General features: G+C 41.3%; 1 protein-coding gene across 1 annotated transcript; it reads right to left on the bottom strand.

The window, feature by feature from the left end:
• Positions 1-9,552: 9,552 nt before the first annotated feature.
• Positions 9,553-25,099, bottom strand: RBM34 (RNA binding motif protein 34). The gene is made up of 11 exons (XM_020786952.3): positions 24,953-25,099; positions 23,813-23,984; positions 20,965-21,104; positions 19,825-20,050; positions 18,467-18,526; positions 14,457-14,500; positions 13,319-13,402; positions 13,062-13,125; positions 12,932-12,974; positions 10,912-11,030; positions 9,553-9,891 (listed from the first exon to the last, which is right to left on the bottom strand). The coding sequence occupies exons 1-11, from the start codon at positions 24,994-24,996 to the stop codon at positions 9,607-9,609; spliced, it is 1,281 nt and encodes a 426-aa protein (XP_020642611.3). The 5' UTR covers positions 24,997-25,099; the 3' UTR covers positions 9,553-9,606.
• Positions 25,100-25,958: the final 859 nt, after the last annotated feature.

Below are 25,958 nucleotides of genomic sequence, written 5' to 3'. Positions count from 1 at the left end.
GCGACGCCAAACCGCATGCTAAACCCGAGGCAAACATTTGTGGCAAACCTTTGAGTGCCTTTCTATTGCGCGTGCGCGGCCGATGGCTTTGCACGCGGCTCCCATTCATCCTATTGCGTCCTCCTAAGCAGGGCGCCTGTGTGAGAAGTTCGCGCCGCGCGCTTCCCCCCCCCCCCACCTCTCTCCGGACGTGGAGTCTGTCACGTTTGTTTTGAGCTTTGTCGAACCGGAACGTGCGCGTCCGGAATGAAGCTTTTGAACCGAATGGTCTTTGCCCGAGACATCCACGGGGCTGCTAATTATAGAAAACCCAGTCCTAAAAAGGGCGCATGTACAGTGTGATGAGCCTCAGGATGGGAATGCATCTTCCCGTCTCTCGAGAGGCACAAACGCTAAAACGGCTTGAATCCACGTGTCTGGAAGGGGGGAGACTCCAGAATGCTACAAAACAGCTTAGCCACTATCTGAATTACCCGGGATTGGCCTCTTATTCTACACTTCGAGAGCGTGGTCAAAAGCAAAAACGTTATTTCTAAAACATTTCCAAACCTAAGAGACATGTTGTCAAATGAAAACTTTTAACTACCTCGCTGACGTTGCTCAGCAAAGTTCCCGGGGTGGGGATGATACACAGCAGTCCTCCAGACTCGATTCTTGGCGCTTTGCCGGCAGCATTTATATGTACAACGTAGTGTGGAAGCAATGCAGATACTCTATGTATATTCGATACACACAAAACCACTTCAGAGCTGATGTAAAATCTGAAAGTCTTACAGTTATGAAGAAAACTGCAAGCACCTATGCGTACTTCCACTGAACTGAAGTTCTAGGCAAATACTTAAGATACAGGAACAAAAATATGATAAATATCAAAAAGAATGTTTTAAGTTATATTCCAAAACTATGGAATACATATCTAGAATACATCAGTGAAAAATAAAGACATTATAAATTTTAAAAGATTCAAAAAGCCTTCCTGCGAATGGACAGGAAAATGTCAACATTTTAAAAATAAGAATATATAACATGAAAAATATTTTTAGCTTGTAAGTATGTTATTAAACACACACACAAATTGTAGAAAGCTCACCCAGCCAAGACATATTAAAAGTCTAAGGGGAAAATTCCATTTTTGAATCTTGGGTGCTGCTTCTGCTCTGTCCCATGAGATCAACAGGTACAACATGTTGTTTTGATAATGCCAGGGTGCTGTATTGTTTTTGTGTTTCCTACTTCCACATATGAATAACTCTTACAAAATATGTTCAATTCATTTAAACTTTTTTTTTTTACTAACAGGTTTTTCCACAGTAGGAAACTGCTATGTGTTCTACTTCAGTTTCCTTAAGTTGGCAACCTTTTGTTTATATACATCTGTGCTCTGAGTAATGTTCAATTTTATGAAAATACTATCCCTTTTTGATACTTAGCAATAACGTAATGCCAAAAATCCTAGAGTTCATGAATTTATACTTTTGCAGAAGACATTACTATTGAATTACAAATGTATCAGTTAAATCAGTGGTTCTTTACCTGGGTGATATCACCCCCAGGGGGCGATTTCATTTTTCAGAGGGGCGATGGAACAAAAAGGGGCTACGCGGGGGCGATGGAGCCGCTGCCACTGCCGCCATTGAGAAAGTTATCATCGCCCCCTCCCCGCTCCACCGGATCCAGAGCAGCTGGTGCTGGCAGCAGATGTGGTGCTGCTGCTGCCGGCAACACCACTGACGAAGTTATCGTCTCCCTCCCAGCGGCAGCGCCACCCCGCAGCCACGGGGAGGGGGTGATGATAACTTCCTCAATGGTTCAAGTGGACGTTTCTTTCAAAAAGGTTAAGAACCACTGAGTTAAACCACAAATTACATCACTTTGTTTACTTTACACTATAGAACTGTCCCACAATGAATTACTTCAAAGCAGTGTTAAATTAGTAACTGTTCCCAGATTTAATTGGAAAAAGGCAGATTGTTTCAAAAACTGTAACCTAATGTAAACTATTGCTTCAAGAAGCACTTTTGAACCATACTTTCACTTGTTATTATTATTATTTATTTTTAACAGCTATGGATAGGGTAAGGGGTACAAAAGGTAGAGGGGGGTATGGGGGAAACAGAGGGGGAAGAACACAAAATATACTCTCATCCAATCTGTTCATGTTGCGATATCAAGTTGACTTTTCGCCTTTCTACAATTTGATTGCCCTCCAGGTTTCAACTTACAGTTCCATTGTAGTTTAATTCTATGTTATTCAAGCACTATCTGGTGACTGAAGCCATTTATATAATAAATCTTATCGTTCAGTTGCCTTTTGTATTGGACAGTCTTTCAACACTTCTGATAGAATATCCATTTCTGCCGCTTCCCATATCTTCTCAATGAGTTCCTCTTGTTTCGGTATCTCCAATTTCTTCCAATTCTTAGCATAAAGAATTCTGGCTCTAGTGACTATATATATAATTAGGTAGTTCTTTGTCTTATCTATGTTATCTGGTATAATGCTCAAAAAACAATTCCGGGGTTAGTGGAACATTACAAAGCAGCATTTTTTGTAACAGAGTATGTGTTGTTGTTGTTGTTTAGTCGTGTCCGACTCTTCATGACTCCATGGACCAGAGCACGCCAGGCCCTCCTGTCTTCCACTGCCTCCCGGAGTTGGGTCAAATTCATGTTGGTAGCTTCGAGGGCACAGTCCAACCATCTCATCCTGTTGTCCCTGTGACAAACCCAGACCTACTGGGACCTGCCACACGTTAACTAAGCTGCCACCAACCATTCCCTGTAAGAAGTCACACAGACCAGGGATGGATTTTTAAACAAATAAAGAACAAGGTTTATTCAAAACAACACACAGGGAAAATAAAATGATCAGGTGAATAAGATATAGTAACGTGGCTTAGTTTCACTCATACATACACACAGTTTGGTTCACACAGAACCCTTAACTTGAAGCACAGACCCTGAACCTATCAGTTCTGGCTAACCAACAGACACCTGAACCTATCAGGTTGGTACTCTGACACACAGTAGTACCCTGTCTGACACACAGACTCCCACACCAGCTTCTTCTTCCCAGCTGCTGCTTCTTCACATCCCAGTGTCTCCACTTCTCCACACACGCATCACATATATATACAGTACAGCCCCTCCTCCTGATGTCCCGCCTTCCACTCCCCATAGGATGGAACTTTCCCTCCAAACCCATGACAGACAGGTAACATCAGTGCTGTATGTAACACCTCCCCTCTTTATAAGTTGTTTTGTAGGGGGAAAGCTAAGGTGCTTTTTCCCAAAAAAACAACCTGGATAAAACACACAACAACAGTTATACATACCATATCATACTTACTTATACTTACATTCTAAGTTAACCATAGCAATTAGGCATTTAAACATTTACCATATACATTACATCAATTTACCTTTATTCATACAAACCAAGTTCAAAAAACAGGTACATTTAACTTTTTGTCATCAATATATACACATAGTCCATGTTCTTTCGCCGTCTTCAATCTTCAGGTCTTCTTGACAAGGCGTCAGCAACACAGTTCACTGACCCTCTGACCACTTTCACTTCAAAGTCATAGTCCTGTAGGTTTAAAGCCCACCTCATAAGTTTGCTATTGTGGGTTTTCATTGTCTTTAACCATTGCAGTGGTGAATGGTCAGTGCACAGAACAAAATGTCTTCCCCAGATGTAAGGCTTGGCCTTCTGGATCGCGTAGACTATGGCCAAACACTCCTTCTCCACGTTTGCCAAATGTCTCTCACCTTTTTGAAGTTTCCTACTCAGGTAGGACACTGGATGCTGGTCACCATTCTCGTCCTCCTGGCACAGAACTGCTCCTACCCCGCTGTTAGACGCATCGGTGTAGATGATGAACTCCCGGTCGAAGTCTGGAGCACGCAGCACTGGATAGTTGATTAGCGCCTGCTTCAACTTCTGGAACGCCTCCTCACAGTCGCTGGTCCACGGGATGCGGTCATCAGCCTTCTTCCTCATCAGATCGGTCAGCGGAGCCGCAATCTCGCTAAACCTCGGGATGAACTTTCTGTAGTAGCCCACCAACCCAAGAAATGATTTGACTTTTTTCTTGGTGTTGGGTCTGAGCCAATCACGAACAGCTTCTATTTTGGCCTCCAGGGGTTTTATCACTCCTCCCCCTACCATGTGACCCAAGTATTTTCTTTCTGGGATACCCAGCTGCAGTTTGCTCTCTCTGCAGGGCCCAGGCCACAGCACTTCCTCCCCTGGGTCAAAGTGCCTCTCCCCGGCTTTCTGGTCATCCCAAGCTTTCTTTCTGACCTTTTGAGCTTGCAGGGTCTCTGCTGCTAGCTCTAGGTTTCTCTTTAGGTCATTCATCAAGGTGTCTATGTATGTCACAACGTCTTGTGGGTCATCCTGGGTGATCTGCTCCCAATTTTGTTTGATCAAATCAAGGGGCCCTTTCACCCTTCTCCCAAATAAAAGTTCAAATGGACTGAACCCGGTACTGGCTGGTGGCACTGATCGATAAGCAAACAAAAGGGATTGCAGCTTCTGGTCCCAATTGTTTGGATTCTCTGCCAAGTAAGCCCTAATCATGCGCATTAGAGTCCCATTGAACTTCTCAGTTAACCCATTACTTTCAGGATGATAGGCAGTGGTTTCCTTGTGCTTAATTCCACAGATTTGCCATAAGCGTTTCATGAGCTTTGATGTGAACGATGCGCCCAAATCTGTGATTATTTCTGAGGCAAATCCCATCCTGGACATATACCCCACCAAGGCATCTGCCACTGTGTTAGTTTCAATGTTAGTCAAGGGTATGGCTTCAGGGTACCTCGTGGCATGGTCCACAATGGTGAGAATGAACCTGTTCCCCCTCTTTGTGGCTTTGGGCAAAGGTCCCACTATATCCACCCCTATGCATTTGAACGGAGTGTCAATCACAGGCAAAGGGCACAACTTTGCTTTGGTCCTGTCGCGGCTATTCCCCTGCCTTTGACACACATCACATTGTTTACAGAACTCCCTGATCTGCTTCCCTATGTCAGGCCAGTAAAAATTCTGTGTGATTCTCTGCTGTGTTTTGTTCACCCCTAAGTGTGCAGCAAACATGTCAGAGTGCCCCCTTTGTAAGATCATGGGGCGATACTTTTCAGGTACCACCAGCTGACTTCTGATCCCATCTCCCCCTTTTGAGATATTCCTCAGGGTCTCTCTATATAAAATCCCCTTTTTCTCCAGAAATCTCACTGGGGTTTCAGGTGTTAGCTGGGCGTCAGTCACCTGTTCAAAACACTTTTGGAGAGTGGCGTCTGCCTTTTGCTCTTGTCCAAATCTGCTGTCTGTGGTTAAGGTTTCCACCACAGCTTCTGAACTCCCCTCTGCTTCCGTCTCTGGCTCATCATTACCCCCCTGAACTGTCCCCGTGGTGGCTTGTGAACGTGTAATCACTAGCACCCTTTTCACATGTTCAGCCAGGTCATTTCCCACGAGCACGGCTGCTGGCAGAGTCGATGAAATTGCTAGCCGCCAAACTCCCCTCCAGCCTTGAAAGTTGACAGGTACCTCCGCGACTGGCAGTGAGATTATCTGCCCCTCAATCCCTGCCACCTTCATGCTCTCATTTGGGATTACATACTCCCTAGGAATAATATCTGGATGGCACAGGGTCACCTGAGAACAAGTGTCCCGCAGCCCCCGATACTGACGGTCAAGTATTCCTACGTCCACCCCTGCTGTCTCAAACAACTGAGAATCTGTTCTCACCAGCAGGCAGCGCCTGACCTCTACAAGAGGACCATTTTCCTCAGCCTGATCAGCAGATGTAGCTGTTTCAGATTGAGTAGCCATGGCAACAGGCTCCCTCAGTGACAATGAGCCTTGCTCTTTCTGGACACAGAACACAGCTTTTGGCTTGGTTCCACTCGACTCCTGAGGCACAATTCCTTTTAGCTGCTTTAATTTCTCACACTCTGAGATTAGATGGCCCTTTCCCTGACAGAAATAGCATTTTCTGGTGTATTTTGAGTCTCTCTCATCTTGTTTTGGTTTTCCCTCCAAAATCTGAGGTCTTGGTTTCATGTCTGAGGGCGTCCCTTCACCATGGGCCCCTCCCCCTTGCTGGCTTTTCCCTGGTCCCTGAGAGTACTTGCTGTAGGTTTCTTTAGGTTTTCCCACAGATTTCCCCTCACCCAAGGGCTTTCTTATTTGGGAAATAAAATCTGCGATCTCGGCTGCTTCTGCCACAGATTTTGGTTTCCTTTCCCTCACCTGGAATTTCAGTTCCCCATGCAGGACTGAATAGAACTGTTCCAGCGCTATCAAATCTTTAAGCTGCTGAAAGGTCTCTGTCCCCTCCTGAGATAGCCATTTCTCAAGCAGCCTCACCAATTGAGCCCCCACTTGGGTAAAAGTCTGCTCTGGTTTCTTTGTGATTGACCTGAATCTTTGCCTCAGCTGTTCCGCATTTATCCCATGTCTGGCAAACACCAGTTTTTTAAACTCTGCAAAATCTTTCATCAGTTCCTCAGGCATCTCGGCATAGACCTCAGCCAGGCTACCACTGATTAAAGATCGCATGATGGTCATCTTCTCAGTTTCCCTCACTGAGAAGTCCACAAACGCTCTTTCCACTAGGGAAAAGAACACCTCAGGACAATCTCCCTTGTGGTACACAGGGAATTTCTTCAGGTCAGCTTTAGACAATTGGCCTCCCTCAGAATCCCTATTGTTATTATTGTTCTGATTCATCAGTTCCAGTTTTCTTAATTCAAACGCCATTCTCTCTCTCTCCAATCTTTCTTCCCTTTCCATTCTCTCTCTCTCTAATCTTTCTTCTTTTTCCAATTGCCTTTGTTTCTCTTCCCTTTCTATTTCCCTCATCCTCAGTTCATGCTGTTGGGCTATGAGCAATTTTCTGAGTTCTGGGTTCTGTTCTCCCGTGCTGTCACCTTGCACTGAGCCAAATTCATCCTCAGAACCTTGGTCAACCTGGGGGTCTTTCACTTCACCCATTTCTGCCATCTGGCTTCGAGTCAAGGGCATAATCCCCCCTCAGAACAGGCTGCTTCAAAAAGTCAAGCCTCAAAATAAAACGACCACTTTTTTTTTTCTTTTGCCTCATAAGCAGCTTTCCCTATAGATTGCTGCTGTCCTTCAGCACTTAACTTGCAACAGTTGCGAGCCAGAGCCTACCCCCCTCTGCTGGGCCTCTCAGCAGGCAGGCTAGATCACTGCTACTACACAGTTTCGCCTCAGCTTTTTTCCCGCCAAAACCAGGCTGCCTCAGAGCACCCTAATCTAGTCTCCCCAGTTGGCACGTTCTTCCACTAGCGCACCTCCCCGTGAGGTACACCTAGAAGATTACCTACGCGCCTCAGATTGTCCCTGACTAGACCCCCCTTGCTCTGGGCACACTTGCCAAGGCTTTGCTGGACCGCTGGACCAGTCGTATCCCACACGCTGGCCACCAATCAATGTGACAAACCCAGACCTACTGGGACCTGCCACACGTTAACTAAGCTGCCACCAACCATTCCCTGTAAGAAGTCACACAGACCAGGGATGGATTTTTAAACAAATAAAGAACAAGGTTTATTCAAAACAACACACAGGGAAAATAAAATGATCAGGTGAATAAGATATAGTAACGTGGCTTAGTTTCACTCATACATACACACAGTTTGGTTCACACAGAACCCTTAACTTGAAGCACAGACCCTGAACCTATCAGTTCTGGCTAACCAACAGACACCTGAACCTATCAGGTTGGTACTCTGACACACAGTAGTACCCTGTCTGACACACAGACTCCCACACCAGCTTCTTCTTCCCAGCTGCTGCTTCTTCACATCCCAGTGTCTCCACTTCTCCACACACGCATCACATATATATACAGTACAGCCCCTCCTCCTGATGTCCCGCCTTCCACTCCCCATAGGATGGAACTTTCCCTCCAAACCCATGACAGACAGGTAACATCAGTGCTGTATGTAACAGTCCCCTTCTCCATTTGCCTTCACTCTTTCCCAACATCAGGGTCTTTTCCAGGGAGTCTTGTCTTCCCATGAGAAGACCAAAGTATTGGAGCCTCAGCTTCAGGATCTGTCCTTCCAGTGAGCACTTAGGGTTGATTTCTTTCAAAATGGATAGGTTTGTTCTCTTTGCAGTCCAGGGGACTCTCAAGAGTCTCCTCCAGCACCACAAGTCAAAAGCATCAATTCTTAGGCCGTCTGTATGTAACAAGAGTATGTACTGCTATCCAATACTGTTTCACTACTCTACCAGTCCACCACATATGGTAAAAGCTTCCCTCTTGTGCTTCACACTTCCAACAAACATTTGACACCTCTGTATAAATCTTTGAATTTTTTTCGGCGTCATAGTCCACCTATAAAACATATATGTTCTCCTTGAAATTTATCAATTCTGTGAGCTTTATGTTACGTATTTTTCCATATTTGCAACCATTGATCAATATCAGTATTATGTTCTATATTTTGTGCCCACCTAATCATACATTCTTTTACCATCTCATCTTGCATTTTAGTTTCAAGCAAATAATCATACATTTTCTTAATTACTTTATCATTTCAGCCCAGCAGAAATTTATTGAATATCGTTTGGTCTGTGTAAAAGCCCTTTATCTTTTCTATACCTGGGTTCCACTTGTGCTCTGGACCACCAGTCTAGATATGTTTTGTGTTTCTAACTCTTCTTTGGACCTTAACTCACAATCATTTTTTAATAGATCTTGGTATCTTAAAAGTTTCGCTTCTGTCATGAGGTTGTGTAAAGGCCTCTATGGGTAATACCCAGCCTGGTGTTTTTTGGTAAATCTGTTGGACATTTTTCCAGGTCCCTAGTAGGGCTCTTATCATATGCAAGTTGAACCTTCTCTGCTCTTTATTTTTTTATGCCATAGAAAAGCATGCCAACCTAACTGTAAATCATGTCCTTCTAACTTGAGTAGTCTATCATTATCTAAAGTTATCCATTCCTTTATCCAGACACAGGCTTTATAATACAATATCCAGTCTGGAAGACCAAAACCTGTTCTTTGTTTCGCACCATGCATTACTTTGATTTCAATTCTTGATTTTTCACCTTGCTACATAAATCTCAGGATTATCTTGTTAAGTTCTTGAAATATTCACTGTTTTAATATTATGGGAATTGCCTGAAATAATAAAATTTTAGGTAGAACATTAATTTTGATGGTTGCTGTTCTTCCCATCAACGATAGCTGTAATTTGTCCCATCTCTCCAAGCTAATCGGTATCTCTTTAATCAACTTCATATAATTGTTTTTGAATAATATACTCGTTTTCTTTGTGATTTGAATCCCTAAGTATCTGGATACTTTCACTTTTAATGTACCTCCTAAGGATGTTTTTGCTGCTCTCCAGCACCCTACAAACTTTCAAATAACAACTAATAGGCTAGCAAAATTGTTACAGGGTACTGAACTTCCTTAGTGTGGTTTTCATCTTAATAGGATGTACTAATCTAGTTAAATCTCTTAAACCATGGAGACAGATATATAAAAATACGAACAAATGTTTGTGAAATAAAATTTATTTAAAAACAAGTTCAAAATGTATAGTGTAAACATTTCATTTTGGATTTCTCTGTTTCTTCCTTGTGTTGTTTTTTGATTTTGAATTTTTGCTCTTTTTCATTGGGACTGCTTTTTCACCAGCAAAAGAACTACTGGAAAATCGTTTTTCATTTTTCACTGAAAAAGCCTTTGCATATTTATGTCCTATAAGCTTTTTTACATTCTTGTCCGAGCTTTTCTCTTGCATTTTCAGTTTCTCAACACAGCGTTGCACTCTTAGCTTTCTTCCTTTCAGTTCAGAGTTGTTTAGTTTTAGTGCAAGGTGTACTGCATCTGTAGTCTTCAACAAAAATGAAATGTTAAAAATGGCGACATCTACAATTAAAAGTTCATTTTATATTTTAGCTCTTCGAATTCATTTATAGCCTGCCTTTCAACTGACTCACAAGCACTAAAGGAACAAAATCTTACATAATATAAACTATAAATATCACAATAAAACACAACGGCTTACAAAAAATGTCCTATTAAAAGTCATGCCATAACACCCAGGTTAAAAGAAACCATAGCAGGGTCTTTATTTTATATATTCATATTTAAAATATATTTCCACATCTATGCATGAGGAATATTTTATTTATTTATTTATTAACTACTCATGATTACATACATTTCAAAGAGAAATATTTTCTATCTCTCAGTAATCATGTTGTTGGAGACTACTTACTTACTCTGAGTAATGGCATAGATGTTTTCTATTATGCAGTGGCCAAAATCCTCTTGCATAGCTATGTAAATGGCCTAACTTTGGAAGGGAAATTGCTTAAAGTTAAGAAATTACTATCAACACTATCAATTGCATGTCAAGCCACACAACTCAGTATGTAACATATCTCAGTATGCTACAATTTCTTAAGGCAATTCACCTCCAAAACTAGCATTGTTTGTGTTATGCCACCATTTCTGGGGAAGAGGATTTGGGCCACTGAATTAATAACTACAGGGATCAAAATCCTTGAAGCAAACCACAGGGATATCCTTGAAGCAAACCGCAGGCATAAAAGCAATTGCACAATCTTTTTTCTTGTTGTCCATCAAGGAGCCAAGGACATGTTATTGTTTTCCGTTTGCTTGCACAATTGTGCTGAGGAATTCTTACAGAATTCTGCTCAGTTAATTTAAAACTTTTAATCCTGCTACTATATTGCTGCCAAGTGAGTATACAACAATGGCATCTTCAACTGCAACACATATTCAAAGTATGAAACAGCATATAGGCATACGGTGCCATATCAACATTTCTGTCATCTCACAGTGATTAGCAACTAGCATGTTATTATAATAAATAAACACAGCATACCTCAAACAGCACATAGCCAAACCCTTTGCCAATGCCCGTGTTCCGATCTCTCACAATTCGTACACCTGTTACATCACCACAATCGGAAAAATGATTTCTTACAGTATCATCATCAATATCTGTAATGAAACAATATGGCAATAAAGCACATTGGTCCTGAAATATAACGGTTTTAGGTACATGGTTGTTTTCATTTAACATCTAAAATGGAAGATAAGTTTACCAACTGCAATAGCTACTTTATCTCTGTGACCCAGCATATTGTTAGTTTGTGGAACTCCTTGCTACAGGATGTGGAGATGGCATCTGGCCTAGATGCCTTTAAAAGGGGATTGGACAGATTCCTGGAGGAAAAGCCCATTGTAGGTTACAAGCCATGATGGAGATGTATAATCTCCAGGCTTCAAAGGAAGGTACCTCCAAATGCCAGATGCAGGGGAGTACCAGCAGACAGCTATCTAGTTGTCTTGCGTGCTCCCAGAGGCATCTGGTGGGGCCCACTGTGAGATACAGGAAGCTGGACTACATGGGCCCTTGGCTTGACCCAGCACGGCTCTTATTTAATTTTAATGTTCTTCTTATGTTCTTATGAACTTGTACAAAAACATGGCCACAATCATATGTAACGCCAAACCTACTGTTAGTTAATAAGATTCTGTTCATATAAAGCACTGAAAATGATGCTTTCTTTTGCTCCTTGTAAAGTGGCTTGCCTTTCACAAATAACTGCAAAAAAAGGTAATGTTTTTGACTATGAACAAAGATAGTACAAAAATTCAGTGGCAACTGCAAGAATGTTTTAACTGTAAGTTATATGATCTTTTAAGCATATTGGCAGAGAATGCAAACAGAGTTTCTCACTAGAATCGAAAAATGTTGCTTCTCATTAAAAGCACTGTGGTGGGATAATGCCTATGAATATATTTTGGAAATGACCCATACATAGTAACATAGTAATACATGTCAAAAGTATTCAAGTGAATTGGATAGTTAATACTTCATTACATGCTTAGTGCGTTCACAATAGACTAAAGATGAGTGGAAGCAATAGAACGTTTATTTTTTATGGGTAGAACCCCAGCAAAGAAATAGTCAAAGAAATAATATAAATAAGACTAAGCGAGTAGAAGCATATTGCTTAAAGTGAAATGAAGTACAGTGGTGCCCCGCTACACGCTTACCCCAGTAGACGACGAAATCGCTTCATGATGAGTATTTTGCGATTGCTATTGCGATCGTAAAACGGTGTTTAGATGGGGAAAATCTGCTTGACGATGATCAGTTCCCTGCTTCGGGAACCGATTTTTTGCTTTACGACAATCAAAACAGCTGATTGTCAGGTTTCAAAATGGCCACCCACTGTTTCAAAATGGCTCCCCGCTGTGTTTCCTCACTTTACAGGCACTGGAAAAAGGCCGCCCTATGGAGGATCTTCACTTTACAATGAGGTATTTCATCCTTTGGAAGACATTGAGTGGTTTTCAATGCATTTCAATGGGCTTTTTACTTTCGCTTGACGACGATTTCGTTCTACAGCGATTTTGCTGGAACGGATTATCGTCATCAAGCAGGGCACCACTGTACACTGATGGTACTGATTACAAAACTGAATTAAAAAGGAATGCCTAGACAAGGATATAGGAGAGAAAAAGCAGTATGAACCACAACTAAAGAATTTAGTTTAATTCTATTAGGCAATAAACTTATTATGCTCAGACAACGTTATGTATGAAATACTTACTATATATGTGTTAATCAACCCTATATTTTCTTAGTTAACACAAGATATAATGAATATAATCTAACAGCTTGTAGTAACACCCACAATCCTTTTATTTGTGTGATAGTTTTTTTAAATGGATAAATTTAACTTGTAACTTTTTAGAATTAAAACTACAGAATTAGTGAAAACTAGAAAAATTTGGGTCCTCAGTCTAAAGTAATCAGCAAGAGAAGCTGTTCTGTTAAGCTATTTATATTTGTTTCATCAAAAGAGAATGAAATTTCATCCAACACTTACCATAAGGGAGATTTCCTACAAATATAGATCTCTTGTTATCATGCTGTGAAACAAGCAAACAAGAACATAATGAATAATTTAGTGAAGGAGCAAGGAAGATGTTTGTTCTTCAATAGTATTTGTTACTTACACAAGTAGATTTTGAAGCAAGGTCAACTCTTATGTGGAATCCACTGACAAATTCTGTTCCATTACTATTAAAGCCATAACAAGAAATCATGAGAAAGAAATGATTAATTACCAGCACAGGTAGTTTAATCATAGACTTACATCAGAAAAAGTATTTACAGATAAGGATTGATATAATTTTACTTATTAAGATTAATATAATTAAATGTTTAGCCACAAACTTTAAACAATCAAACAAAAGTAAAAACTTAGAAATACCGTTTTAAGGCATTATTAGCTGCATACTCCTCCTTGAAAACAACATAAGCATTGACATACTTCATATTAGGATGCACTTTTCGCCTGAAAATTGTAAAAAAAGGTTACTACAGTACTTCGTTAATTGAAAATTACATTTAAACATTTGTAAGACTAGCCATAAAAGGCTTTTGAATATACAGCACAATGCAAGACAGATGGAAATGCTTCTAATGAGACTTTCTAAAGAGCTGCCCACTTTTATAACTTCTTGATCCCACTCAAAATATGCATATGATCAGTTTGATATCTGTGCATTTGTATGTTCTCCCGTCCCAAGTACAATTTTGCTATGCACTAATGGGGAAAGAGTCCCTCTCACAGAACAACTGGGAAACACTGGAGGGAGGAGGCAGTGTGGCATTTATTTGCCCTAAAAGAACTGCTCATACAGTTCTTTTATGTTTTATGTGACAGTAAGATTTGTGTAGAAAATCAGTTCTACATTTTCCAGCCAGGATGCTGAAGCTGCTTTCCTGGAACTCCTTAACTACAATGTAAATCATGACTTGCTGTTCTGCTGTTTGTACCGATGTATAGTTTGCAACTTTAGTTCTCCTTTTGATGCAGAGCAGTTGAAATGGCCAGCAAATTGATTGCCATCAAACTGCACTGCTATAGAGTCATCAGTAGATTGTTACATAATTTTTTGTTATGTACAGTACTGGTTGAAATCCTGTTCTCTAATTTATGTCTATTGAAGGGTAATGATGTCATGGGCAGGACACAATTTTTTAATAAATAAAAACTGCCTATTTGTAAAACTGCTGCAGTTGAATGACATTACCAGCAGAGGACATTTTTGGTAGTTAAAAAATTCCATCTTCAATGGAAACTTCTACAGCTTGCACACAATGAAAGGGATTACACAGAGTCAAAAAAGCCATAGAACAATAAGTAGCATGTTTTTAATTACTGAATATTGCCCCCACCCATGACATCACCATCCTTCTGCAGTTGTGAGATTTCAGCCACTATAAAAATAGGTTTTTTAATTATGCCAATAAAGAATGTAAGACCTAAAAGAGATTTAAGATATGAAGTTCAAAGGCAGTTTTCCCCCCTCCCCAAAATGAAGCACACAATTTAATTAACTTACTTTATGGCTGCCAATTTTTTGGACAGAGAATCCTCTGCTGGAATCTTAAAAAAGAAAAAAACAAGTATGCTGTTTGGTGTGCCTTGTCCTGCTGTGTACCATTTTAGAAATATTTTGGATTTGTTTTTTAAAAATACCGTAGTGAATCAAGTCAAATTCGGAGAGCTCTAGGGCACGTATGTGCTTTTCTGCTCCTTTCTCTGTTGCTACTGCACCCCTGTCCCACTCAGCATATCTCATAGTGACAACACTGTTCTTGCAACTTATTGTGACATGAAATAAGCAGTAAATTTGTAATGAGAAAGTCTGTTTTCAGGCAACTGAAATGGGGGCTAGTTCAGGGTCCTGGAATAAAAATCATGTGGATAAGTAGAAAAGAGTTGTTTGGGAATGTAATGAAGCATTAATTGTATTTAATGGTACATAGTACAGATAAGCAATCTGCTGTTCTCCAGATGTTTTTTATTATAACCTCCACACTGACCACTGGTCTTCCTTTCTGGACTGAAGGGAGTTGGAGTAAAATACTTTGGAGGATGTCAGGTTGCCCATGCTTTGTATACAGCAGCCCCTCTTCATTTACAGCCAAACTGGTTCTCTGACAAATGCTGCCAAGTGAGCCACTGGATATCAAATCCTATCTTCCCCTTACTCTCCAGGTCAGGTTTGTTTCTTGGAGAATTCTCAGACCTTATCTACGCAGCCTCTGCCATCTTTTCACTTCTTCACGCCTCACCTCTTTATCTTGCTAGCTGGACATTCCAAGCTCTGCGGTCACCTAGCTGGCTGGCATGGCACTATCCTGTGGCCCGTGCTGTCTTTTCTCCCCTTGCTAATGAGCTTGGTGAGGTCAATGTGACCATTTACAGTGATGGTCACAGTGGTTGTAAAAGTGAGTTTTGGATACTGGGAGAAAATTATTAGATAATCTTGGAATGGTTATAAAAGCAGGGAGTTATAAAGCAAGCTGTTGTAACTCTGGGGTCCCCTGTAATTTACTGTCAAGTGTGCAGGTCTATGCACATTTAGCATGCTAGTACAGTGGTGCCTCGCTTAGCGATGTTAATTCGTTCCGAAAAAATCGCTGCTAAGCGATTTCATCGCTAAGCGAAACGCGGTTTCCCATTGAAATGCATTGAAAACCGGATAATCGGTTCCAATAGGAACAAATTGCCGTCCTTAAGTGAAAATCGCCATAGGAAACATCATTAAAGCAAAACGCGGTTCCCCAATTGAAATGCATTGAAACCTATTCAATGCATCTCAATGGGGGGGGGGGAATACCGTATTAGGGGTCTTGTTGTGTGCAAGTTGGGGGACAAGATGCAACCTTGCTAGTGCACTGGCAACTCTATATGAGCCCACAGGAACAGTAAAAAAGGGGTCGGTGATTTCTCTTAAACTAAGGACCACTTGAGAGATCGACTTGAGAGTTCAGTTTTCCCTTCGCTGCCAGGACACAAACTCAGCGTTAAACAACGGATTCCCTTACCAACACGTGGGGGGGGGGGGAGAAAGAGAAGGCTATTCCCTCTCACAAAGCAGCCGAGGGTGGGGCTCTGCGCACTGAGGACTCGGCGGCCCATCACCCCCCAAGGCAGAACCCCCCCTTCCCTCAACAAAGAAAGGGGAGGTGCGGGCCTCCTCCCTAGACACACACACACACACACATCCGCTCCCACTTTTTCAGGGATGGAGCCGCTCCTAGGCGCAGCCGAGACAGAGACTGTTTTGCAGCCACTGTCCTTTTTTTAAAAAAGGGGGCCTGACCCCACTCGAGGAACACTTGTGGACTTTGCGGGCTTCCTTCAGGGCCGCCAAAAAGGCTGAGCCCTCCTTTCAAACAAACAATCCAAGCAAGCAAAAAACCCACAAAACGCCCCCCTTCAGGTTCCTCAGGAGCAAATCCAAGCCTCTGGAGAGAGAGAGACCCGGCAGCCTGAGAGGGGCGAGCAGGTCCGAAAAAGTCATCGCTAAGTGATTTCGTTGCTAAATGGAGTGCCCGTTAAGCGAGGCACCACTGTACTAAACTCAATTGTAGGATCTTTACAGGGACATAATGGTATTGCTAACAGGTGCTGGATTATGGAGAAAGCCAGAGAGTTCCAGAAAAGTATCTACTTCTGCTTCATTGACTACACAAAAGCCTTTGACTTGTGGACCATAATAAACTATGGCAAGTCCTTAAAGAAATGGGAGTTCCTGACCACCTTATCTATCTCCTGAGAAACCTATATGTGGGACAGGAAGCAACAGTTAGAACTGGATATGGAAAAACTGGCTGGTTCAAAATTGGGAAAGGAGTACAACAAGGCTGTATATTGTCCCCCTGCTTATTTAACTTATATGCAGAACACATCATGCGAAAAGCAGGACTGGATGAATCTCAAGCAGGAATTAAGATTGCTGGAAGAAATATCAGCAACCTCCGATATGCAGATGATACCACTCTGATGGCAGAAAGTGAGGAGGCACTAAAGAACCTCTTAATGAGGGTAAAAGAGGAGAGCACCAAAATGGTATGAAGCTGAGCATCAAAAAAACTAAGATCATGGCCACTAGTCCCATCACCTCTTGGCAAATAGAAGGGGAAGATATGGAGGCAGTGACAGATTTTACTTTCTTAGGCTCCATGATCACTGCAGATGGGGACAGCAGCCACAAAATTAAAAGACGCCTGCTTCTTGGGAGCAAACCAATAACAAACCTAGACAGCATCTTAAAAAGCAGAGACATCACCTTGCTGACAAAGGTCCACATGGTAAAAGCTAAGGTTTTTTCAGTAGCGATTTATGGAAGTGAGAGCTGGACCATAAAGGCTGACCACCGAAGAATTGATGCTTTTGAATTGTGGTGCTGGAGGAGACTCTTGAGAGTCCCCTAGACTGCAAAGAGAACAAAACTATTCATTTTGAAGGAAATCAACCCTGAGTGCTCACTGGAAGGACAGATCCTGAAGCTGAGGCTCTGATACTTTGGCCATTTCATGAGAAGACTCCCTGGAAAAGACCCTGATGTTAGGAAAGTGTGAAGGCAAGAGGAGAAGGGAACAAAGGATGAGATGGTTGCACAGTGTTATCGAAGTGACCAACATGAATTTGACCCAACTCCGGGAGGCAGTGGAACACAGGAGGGCCTGGCGTGCTCTGGTCCATGGGATCACAAAGAGTCGGACACGACTTAACAACTAAACAACAACAATGATATGCTGAATTATCTGATGTATTTAATTGCTTTCAGTAACTGTTAAATTGTACTGATCCTGCAAATTTTGCTGAACCTTGGTTAAGTAATGATAATGGTTAGAGAAATGCTAAGCAACTCATTTTTAAAAGGTGAAAACATCAGTATCATTTATGCTTGTCATGTTGCAGATGTATTTTTCCAATATACAGTAGTCTGAATATCAGACACTGATTTCCTATGCAATCATTGGCTCTCAGCCAATAAACAAATATTTGATGTTCTATCGACTGCACATTTGTAAAGCCAGGTAAACACACCAGATGCTCAACAGATCAGGACCTTGGCAGTTTTTCTTTCCTATGTAGTGTTCTCCTTATCTGGGAGACCCACCTTCTTTATTTAGGCACTAAGTAAATGTAATACAATCTCACATCAGGCAAAAACCTTTATATACTTAAATAAGTCTCATTCCTGAAAGTATTTATTAGGATGGAAAGCCATATGACCTCAATGGGACATGGCTTCAAGCAGATATGGGTGACAGAGTTCTTGCCAAACACACCTCAAAATGGTGAATATTCTTCAGCAGCTTCTATTGAGCATTTCTCCCAATTTAAAACTACATTTTCCCCACAAAAAATAGCTAGCCACAAGATAGCATGATGCACCAATCCCTGCAAAGGGAAAACCATATGAAACTAGCAGCACATTGGCAAAAGCTGAAGCAACTCTTCCACGTGGGCTAACAGACTGCCACTATCCAGTGACCAGAGTCTCTTTCTCAGTTGTGCAGCTGATGTAATAAAAATTAACAACATACATACCAAAGAGCGAAAACGAATGGATTCTATTTGTCCGTATTCTTTGAAAAAGGTCTTCAGCATCTACATTCAAATAGATTTTTGGTTTAATTTGTAATGCAAATATGACTGACACAGAATAAGCAATAAACTAAACGAGGTAAATGAAACTTCAGAATCCCCACATACATTTTAATTGGATTACAATATAAAGATAGAAAAGAGGAGTTTCCCCCCCCAGTAATTTAGTGTTTTTTCACTTTTTATTTAGTGGAGAGTTTTTTCACTGTGGGCAGGCCTATTGCTAAGTTATATCAGCAGAAAGGAAATGCCATAACTCAAAATAGCAAAATGATGCTAATTAATATGTTCCCTCATGGATTCCTCAGTGCATGTTAGTCAAGAGGCTTGACATCTGATCTGGAATCCAATCCAAGTCTTGTTAATTCAGCATTTGCCACAGCAAGTTACACCATTTCCCTTCTGCCAGCGTAACTACACAATGACTGAAAACTTGTTGCACAGCTCTGCATGATAACGTCATATCAGCAGCAGCAGCAAATTACCAATGATTAAAGGCTTCCTTTGGGAATTTTAGGGTGTGCATATATAAGTTACATGCACTCTGAAATTAATTTAATGAGCACTAATTTGCTCCTGATGATTTAATCTCTGTTGTACACACATAATCCCACAACAAGATTTCAGCCAATAGGATTTTGGTCTTTACCTCTTTATTTAAAAGAGAAATAACCAGAAAACCTGGCTCCTCCAAACTAAAATTATATTTCTTTATCATAAAGAAAGAGGAAAAACAATGGTTGAAATCCTGTTGCTTAATGTTACGAGAATAGGCCTTTTGAATCAGTGATGATTTTATGGGTCTACTCCTCCATGAATTCCTCCAATTCAATGGCCTACTCCAGTTGTAACCTATTATGCCAAACAACAGGATTTCAGCCTATATGATGTAAATTCATCAATTAGCACACCAAAGCTCACGTTTAGATGCAATTTATATTCGTAAACACTCCTTTTAAATACATCATTCAAAATAAAATCCATTGAAAGTCAAAGGAGATTTATGTCAGTGAGCTAGAGCACTGAAGTGTTCAGAGGACAGGATCTCTGACCACATCTAATATCTCCATTCAACCACAAGGCATGCTGAGTAATCTGAGTGACTCACGACATCAGACTGACTTACAAGGTTGTAAGACTTAAAACTGATGACTAGAATGGGGGCAGAAATGACACCTTGAACTCCTTGGAGGACAGGAAGTCTATAGATGTGTTCAATAAATAAAAATACATCCTAGAAAATGTGCTGGAACCATGGACACAAACAAATGTAGTCTGGGCTATTCACTAAACTCACCCACCTGTGCTGTACAACTAACAGGTAAATTCCCCACAAAAAGAGTCCTCTTATTCTTAAGCGCTTCCTCCACGGGGTTGACTTGTTTCTTCTTTTGCTTTACTCCAGCATCTTCATCTGAAGCTGAAAGGCACTTAGCAATCAACTGAGAATGTCTGTTCTTCAACTTCTGTTTGATCTGCGCTTCTTTTTCCTCCTCCTCTTCATCAGCTTGTTCCAAAGCATATTCCCTTGATGAACAGTGGAACATTGCAACCAAGTGGTTACCCAATGAGGTTTTCTTACAGTCACAGAAAGTCACATGGCTACTGTGCCCTAGAGCCGTTGTTATGGTTTCTAAAGCTGCCTTAGCCCCCTGCCATTTCCTGTGCTACAAAACTACTCTCCTCAGTGGAAGAACAGCACTTCTAGGAAGTATGAATGGAGATGTAAAGTTTTCAAAAACACTGAAGCCCTTCCGCCTTTTTCTAGAAAAAAAGATAACTTCGGGAAAAGTCGAAATGTATTGAACATTTATTTCCATATCAACCCTACACTTTTTTTACTGCTCTACCAACATAAATTTTTTCCACATGAGTAAAACCTTGTCCTAAAAGCATTTTAGTCATTCCAAAGGATAAAACATTTAATCTCAGTATTTTTCCTCCATTCCCTAAATTTCCATTTTTTTTCCAGTGAACATTTAATCTTGGGAGAAAAAAGCAGAACCCCCACGCCCGTTCTTCTAGGGCTTCTCTTAACTTTCACAGCTCTACGTGCATCTCTCCTATAAAACAAAGCATGAGGACTACACCTTGCATTAATAGAAAACGTGGAGTTTCATCCAAAAATCAGAAATGTTTTGCCCCCTCCAAATCAGAAGTAGCGTAATTATACATGTGGAGGAGAGCTAGATGTAGCCCCGACAAGAGATAAGAGCTAGAAAATGGGACCCAGAGTTTGCCAATTCCACTTTATATCTAATCACTTAAAAATCAATCCATTTCTAGAAATGGATCGAAATAATTATATTACTGGAAATAACTTTATTAACAGTACGCAGCGTGAACTTTCAGGGATTACAATCCACTTCTTCAGACATAGTATCTATAGCTCTCTTTAGTAGCTAATGCTGAAGTTAACAAGTTAGAAGCATTTTATTTACCTTTTTACCACCCTTTCCTCTCCTAGAGAGAGATCTTTTCTGTTTGCTTTCTTCAGTTTTTTCAAAGGCTCTGTTTTAGGAGATGTACTGTGAACATCTATTGCTACTTCCTCTTCTATATGCTTGCGTTTCTTACTTTCCTGTTTGGAAGGAAAAGGTAAATTTTAAACAGTTTTCTAGAATAGGACCAAAAGTGAAGAAAAAATCCCACCTCTCCCCCAGTAGCAATAAAATAATGATAATTTTGGATTAATTTCCCTCTTTCTCTCCCACCAAAACACTTCATATTCCTATAATTCAGCCTTAAAGAAACACATTTTTTTAGTTTTATTGAAAACTATTTCTAAAATATGTTCATAACCATTATTCAGGATAAATTTATCCTTTACATGTTATCATTAATATAAATTACAGTATGAAATAACCTGAGAGCAAAAGAAAGAAGAAGAAGAAGAAGAAGAAGAAGAAGAAGAAGAAGAAGAAGAAGAAGAACAACAACAACAACAACAACAACAACAACAACAACAGGCCAGACCTAGGGGAGAGAAGCTGGTAAAGATGAAGAGAATAAGGCTGAACTTCAGAGCAAAACTCACAACCTAAATAAAACGTGAAAGGAGAAGGACTAGAAGAAAACAGTAGCGACAAAGTGTCTCTGAAGGAAATACAGAGGTTTCAGTAAATCACCATCTGAAAATCTGAAGCCAGAGTCTTCCCTGTGTGGTTTAGATACAGGGAATTGTTCTCTTCATATAGAAGTTCACCACTGAGGCTGGGAAGATCAGATCAAAGGAGGAGAACAAGGCTGCACCTGAGAGAAGAATTCTGTCTCAAACCTCATCCTAGTCTGTGCGTGCAGGCTTAGATGGAAAACAGGAGGAGGTGGTCCCCTGATTTTAAAGATTTGGTCAACAAAACAAAGACAACTCCTATATTACTTGCTAACTATACCAAGTATAAGTAAGGTAGAATATCTGAAGTTATTATGTTTTACCTTTCAATGTGTTATCCTACAATTTTCAAATTAGCCCCATGTTACAATGAATATTTTCTGGGTTCCTGGAAAGTGAAATTTAAAAACTAAGGAAATACAGTGCAATGCATTTACTGTATTATATCTTGGCAAACGTGGTGACACAAGAAGGGGATTATTGAAGCACCAGAGTTTTCCAAAGACATGGCTAAGGAAATGATGGATACGCTTATGTCAGATGCATCCTTATGCTACAGTGGTAAGGGATAAATAAGATCAAAAACACAATGGATATGCTATTAGAAAAGTCAAGGTTATATTTATCAAGAATCCTTGTAAGAACGTATTTTCATGAAGTAGGAAAAAATGACTGTGGTTAAAATGTTGTTCTCACTGACTAGATGGCACAGGTTGCACATTAATCACCAGCACACAGGACTGCTGAAGGCTTGTGTATAATACTTGTTGGAGACAAGAACTGTCACTGCCCAAGCGTTACTAATGACAGCTAACAAATACACTGCAATAGCACCGGTGGGTCTTGTGGTCTGTCAAGAAAGCGAAAATCATTATAAAGATTTGATGGCACTCAAGACTTATCAGCATTGTACAGCTGCTGTTTTTGAAGCTTTCTTAATCGTGGCTGCACCATCATAAAGGATGTCTATTCTGCTCAAACATCAGAAGTTTTAAAGAAGAACATAGTCTGGAAAATAATGATGTTATTATCCTCCTTACGTTAACAAAAGTATCCGTTCGTTTTCAGACTCTGCAACATGAATGCAAACAAGAGATAAACCCTAGACTCATTTACATCTTGTCAAGCCACTGAGGTATTACTGAGCCGTAACTGATGCATACACTGTAGGCCAAGTACTGGCATTCAAAATATGAGCATGTTGAGAGAGCCAACCGGCATCCTCCACCTTGCAGAGGATTAATGTTCAAATTATTGTACCAACTGCTTCATTAAATACTGTATTGTATTAATCTATAAAAGAATCAAACACTTTGTATTTCATAAACTTTCCTATTTAACATAGAGGCTATTGAGATTTTAAAAAATCAGAATATTCATTAATTAAAATATCTTTAACCAATTTCCATCCCCAGCATGAACTGACAGATTGCTAATACTTAAGACTTCTACCCTAAAATTTCAAAGACAAAAAGAAAATAAAACCATTACAGTGGTGCAATAATAATAGTTTAAAATGTATAAACTGTAACAATCAGTTTATTATAATTTAAAAATTCAAAAGCAGTCGCAAGGTGCTCAGCTCTTTCAACTCCTTCATCTCAGAAGCCTTGGTGGGGGAAATACTGTTCTCCCTAACTGCTTAGGCAGCAGGGGCACCATTAGAGTCCAAAAGTACAGTAGTTGTTCTGGAGGTTCAGTCAGAAGATCCACCAATGTAATTTCATTCAGGATTAACATGTTGATTCCAATTCCATCAAAACCATGAACCCACCCACCCATCCCCAGCCAGGTTCAGTGTACTTCGCACTTGCCACGACAGATCTGCTATTATGAAATTGCCTCAGGCACCAGATGTGTGCAGGGGGCAGCAATGAGGAGAAAGTAAACAGAACCCAATGTGCCACACAGCCTGACCTATGCCCCTAAACTATCATGTGGCCCTCAGGTATAATGGAGGCTCCTCCTGTTCCACTGCTAGTGCCGAACTAACATTTAACTGCTAGGCTTCTGTATGTGACATATGTGGTGGAAAAGCCATCTTCTCCTTTATCACGAACGAAGAAAATAGGCTGACCCTATTTACTCATGGCAACTTGGAAATTTCACTACAGAGGCTCAGTCCGAAGTAATGTACTCAAAGTTTGGGAAGGAACTAAAAAATGTACTGTACTTACTCTTGGTACTGGAACATACACTGGCTGTGTTTCTGCCACAGGAGCACTGAAGAGATGGATCAGGGGCCCTGTACCACATGCCGTGGGCTTATTTTGAAACAAACTGTTGGCTACTTGCCCCACAACATAGTCTTCATTTGACTTGGCAATAGGAAGTTTTTCATATCCTTTGCTATTTAAAACAAAAGTGGTTCATTAGTTATGACTTTGTATGAAAACATGTGCTGCACAGTTTATACTAAACATCTGAAATGCAAAAAAATAACCCTCTAGCGCAGTGCTTCCCAACCTTGGGTGCCCAGATGTTCTTGAACTAAAGCTCCCACCTTTCACCGCTAGCTGTGCTAGCCAGGATTTCTGGGAGTTGCAGTCCAAGAACATCTGGGCACCCAAGGTTGGGAAGCACTGCGCCAGAGGGTCAACCCCCACTCCCCTGCTGTTGAATGATGCTGTGCTGGGTAAATCTGATCAGAGTTGGAAGGGGAAATAAGTTACATCTGGCCCACGCCTGGAGTAAAAGACCAGTGAGATGGTCGGGTATATGGAGGATCTTTCCCCACTTTTCTTAAAAACTCTTCCATTGTATCTGTTTTAAGTCAACCTCACCGCTTGCTTACTTTTGCTGAGAAGTTGCCTGGGGCCAAGGAAGCTCAAGCTATGATTCAATTTGCGCAGAGGAGCGGGTGTGTGTGTGTGTGTGTCCTATTTTAAAGTGATCTTGGGAAGATGACCCGCTCCGGTCATGCTTGCAACGCCAGGCCTAAGCTGCAAGGTATTGAGGGGAAACGGTAAGGGAAGAGGGGGAAACCCAAACTCTGAGCATTTGCAGAGTGCCCTTCCCTCAGGCACGGAAAAAACCACGACAACCACCCGTCCCACATCCCACTACTGGAGGTACTGGAAGGATTTTCAAGGCATGGGGGGCTGGCGGAGTTCCGGGGCGCACACGGGAACCCGGGGCCCTTTCAAACGGTGCCCGGAGCAGCTCAGCGTGCGCTCCGCCGGCCGCAGAGAAGGCGGTTTGGGGCGAGAGGGCGGCGACCATCTTCCAGATTCGAGGCTGGCGACAGTCGTTCGAAAGGGAACCGGAGGTGTGGTGGTGGGGGGGATCGGGGTCTTAACGTCGGCCGCGTTGCTTACCCGTCGTCGCCTTTGCGAGTGCGGGCCGCCTTGGGTGGCTTCATCTCCGACTTGAAAATGCACGCCTCCCCCCCGCCCTGCCCGCCGGAGCCCCTTCCGCCTCCTCGGCGCGGCACGAAGCGTAGACTTCCGCCGTTGCGAGTCACGCCCAAGGAGGACAAGCGTCCCGTCCCGCCAGCTTTCTGGCTCAGCGGTGACCAGTCCATTTAATCAAAGGGCTGGTTTTAACCTATAAAGCACGATATGAGGCGATATGAGAGATCCTGTCTTCCCCCGAGTTTTAACATCTGCAAGGGGGGGTCCTTTCTCTCTGCCTCATGTCCTTTACACAGATAGGTCTGAGATCCGAGAAGGCTTTTCGGTCCAAGGTTGTGGGAACTCCCATCATAGGGGATGAGGCAGGGCCCCCCCCTTGCCATTCTTCTCCAGGCATTTTTAGGCAGGCTTTTGATAAATAAGCTGCTGCTAAAGAAGGGCTTTTAATGGAAGGATGCTTTTGTCTTTTAAATTTGTTTCCAAACTGTATTAAAGAGATTCCATTTAATATCTTTAAATTACTGTTTGTTTTCTAATATTGCAATTTATTGCATTTTTAAAAATTGTTTTAATAGTTGTGTTTTAACATTCTTTGCAAGCTACCTTGGACTGCCCTGCTGGGAGAAAGAAAAGGAAAGGTATAAGTAAAATAAATTAACAGTTCAGTCTCGGGGCCACCCGTGACCTGTAAAATCAAAAGTGGCTGTTGGGAAGCAGCTACCGTCATTTGTGCCTTTTATTTCTGAATGGAGGCATGTTCAAATCTCCCAATTCATTTTTTTTAATGTAGAGGCCGCATTTCCCCAAGAGAGAGGCAAAAATATAGCTTTCAATATTCACCCAGAGCCAGAAAAAAAAAGTCAAGTATTTTACTTTCATTTTCTTATCTCTATAGCGCATACCCTCTTAGTTCGTCTGCATGTCAAATATAAAACTCACGCTCTTCCGGTTGCATTTGTATTGCCAGGAA

The sequence above is a fragment of the Pogona vitticeps genome, chromosome 1 (assembly GCF_051106095.1).
Source record: "Pogona vitticeps strain Pit_001003342236 chromosome 1, PviZW2.1, whole genome shotgun sequence".
In the NCBI taxonomy this organism is placed as follows: domain Eukaryota; kingdom Metazoa; phylum Chordata; class Lepidosauria; order Squamata; family Agamidae; genus Pogona; species Pogona vitticeps.
Note: the sequence above shows the minus strand (reverse complement) of the source record. Positions and strands in the feature narration are given on the sequence as shown.